General features: G+C 60.4%; 1 protein-coding gene across 1 annotated transcript in view; it reads left to right on the top strand.

Annotated features, from left to right (window-relative positions):
* RPS6KA1 (ribosomal protein S6 kinase A1) overlaps positions 1-1,823 on the top strand; it is a 37,720-nt gene that overhangs the window by 22,402 nt on the left and 13,495 nt on the right. Inside the window, exons 14-16 of the mRNA XM_045298925.1 lie at positions 677-762; positions 899-1,024; positions 1,592-1,681. Coding sequence (XP_045154860.1) covers positions 677-762; positions 899-1,024; positions 1,592-1,681 — 302 coding nt within the window. The remainder of the gene's footprint in view (positions 1-676; positions 763-898; positions 1,025-1,591; positions 1,682-1,823) is intronic.

Genomic DNA, 1,823 nt, shown 5'->3' with positions numbered 1-1,823 from the left:
CCCTAACACCTGGCAGCCACGGTGGGGCAGAGCTGAGAACACAACGTGGCCCGGTGCCAGCCCTGACGCCACCGTGGAGCTGGCACTGCCCTGCTCCCTCAGCTGTAGTGCCCACCACACATGGGTCTGAGGACCAGGGGCCACGTGGATAGGAAGTTCCTGACACAGAGCCAGGGCCATTGGGAGGCCTGGGGAGATGGCAGGGGACCCCAGGGGGTGTGGCACAGTAGGGAGGGCAGTGGTAGAAGGCTTGTGTCACTTCCCACTTATCCCCGACTTGTGCCCTTCCACTGCCCCGTGGGGAATCCAGAGTGCAGAGGCAGGAGTGTGAGCTCTGGAAGCCATTGCCAGGGTTCAGAGCTTCCTGGGGAGAGGCCTGTCAGGGAGCCCCTCTCTAGAGGGTCGCTGTGAAGATTACGCGCGTTAACGCAAGGAGAGCTCAGGACGCTGCCGTCCATTCTCCAAGCCGGGACGTCTGTGTCCAGGAGAACAGACCTGCAGCAGGGCTGCCCACAGCAACCGGGGAACTGGTCGCCCAGGTCCAGTGCCGACACTCGTGTGTGGCACGCAAGGTATTGGCTGTTTTCATGCCTCAGGACCAGGAACCCCTCTGTGAAGTGGGCTGTGACACCCTAAAAGGGGGGGCCGACTCAGCCAGCCCTGCCTGGCTCCTCAGGGCCACAGACCCAGCACCTCTACCCCCCTGTCAGACTGCAGTCCTGGCTGCTGGGAGCCAGCGAGTCTGCCCAGCACAGAGAGCAGGCAACTCACAGTGAGAGAGGGACAAGCTGCTGGCTCTTCCCTGGCCGCCTCCACGGTGCCAGGACCTGGAGTGCTGGGAGATGCCCACCCCCCCTTTGGGGAGCAGGTCTCAGTCTCAACTCTTGGCCTCCCGTAGCAACTCCACGGGAAGAACCTGGTGTTCAGTGACGGCTACGTGGTGAAGGAGACGATTGGTGTGGGCTCCTACTCCGTGTGCAAGCGCTGCGTGCACAAGGCCACAAACATGGAGTACGCCGTCAAGGTGGGCCTTCCAATCGCATGTTGCTTGGGGCGGGGGCGAGGGAGCTGTGAGTGAAGCCAGGACCGAAAAAAACCAAATGCACTGTCATCGAGTTAATTCCAACTCCGTGATGCTATAGATCCGGGAGAACTGCCCCTGACTGCAACTCTTAATGGGAGTAGAACTGTTGACCTTGCAGTTAGTAGCCCAACATGCAACCACTGCGCTAGCGGATGAGGCTGCCCTGCTCTGCTGAAGATGAACAGCCTCAGGCACCCTGTAGACCCATACCTTGAGTCAAGTCCGCCCTATAGGGGCCTGATAGGGCGGAGCAGAACTGCCCCTGTGGGTTTCCAGGACTGTCATGCTGTACGGAAGCTGTGGCTGTTGGTCTTGAACTGCTGACCTTGCGGTTGGCAGCTGAATGCATAACCCACTGCACCACCAGGGCTCCTTCCTTTTAGGAGGAAGCTTGGTGCCTGAGGCTCTGCGGGTGCGTGAAGGGTCAGCCCTGCAGTGTGGACTCCCTGGCAGGGAGGGACTTTGGGATGTGTCTTGTCACTGCAGTGTGCTATCTCTTTGCCTCAGGTCATTGATAAGAGCAAGCGGGACCCCTCGGAAGAGATTGAGATTCTCCTGCGGTACGGGCAGCATCCCAACATCATCACCCTGAAGGATGTGCGTGCAGGTCCTTGAGATGGGGGGGGCGCCGGGAGACTTTGTTCAGGGCGGGGAGGGCAAGGAGGCCCTGTTGTCTCTGGCCTGGCTGGACCCCCTGAACCTTCCAGCCCAGACCCGGATTTTCTGAGCACTTTCCCGA

This window comes from Echinops telfairi, unplaced genomic scaffold, assembly GCF_000313985.2.
Source record: "Echinops telfairi isolate 266 unplaced genomic scaffold, ASM31398v2 ScPeMD7_7457;HRSCAF=8495, whole genome shotgun sequence".
In the NCBI taxonomy this organism is placed as follows: domain Eukaryota; kingdom Metazoa; phylum Chordata; class Mammalia; order Afrosoricida; family Tenrecidae; genus Echinops; species Echinops telfairi.
This window is presented reverse-complemented; position numbering and strand designations above follow the sequence as displayed.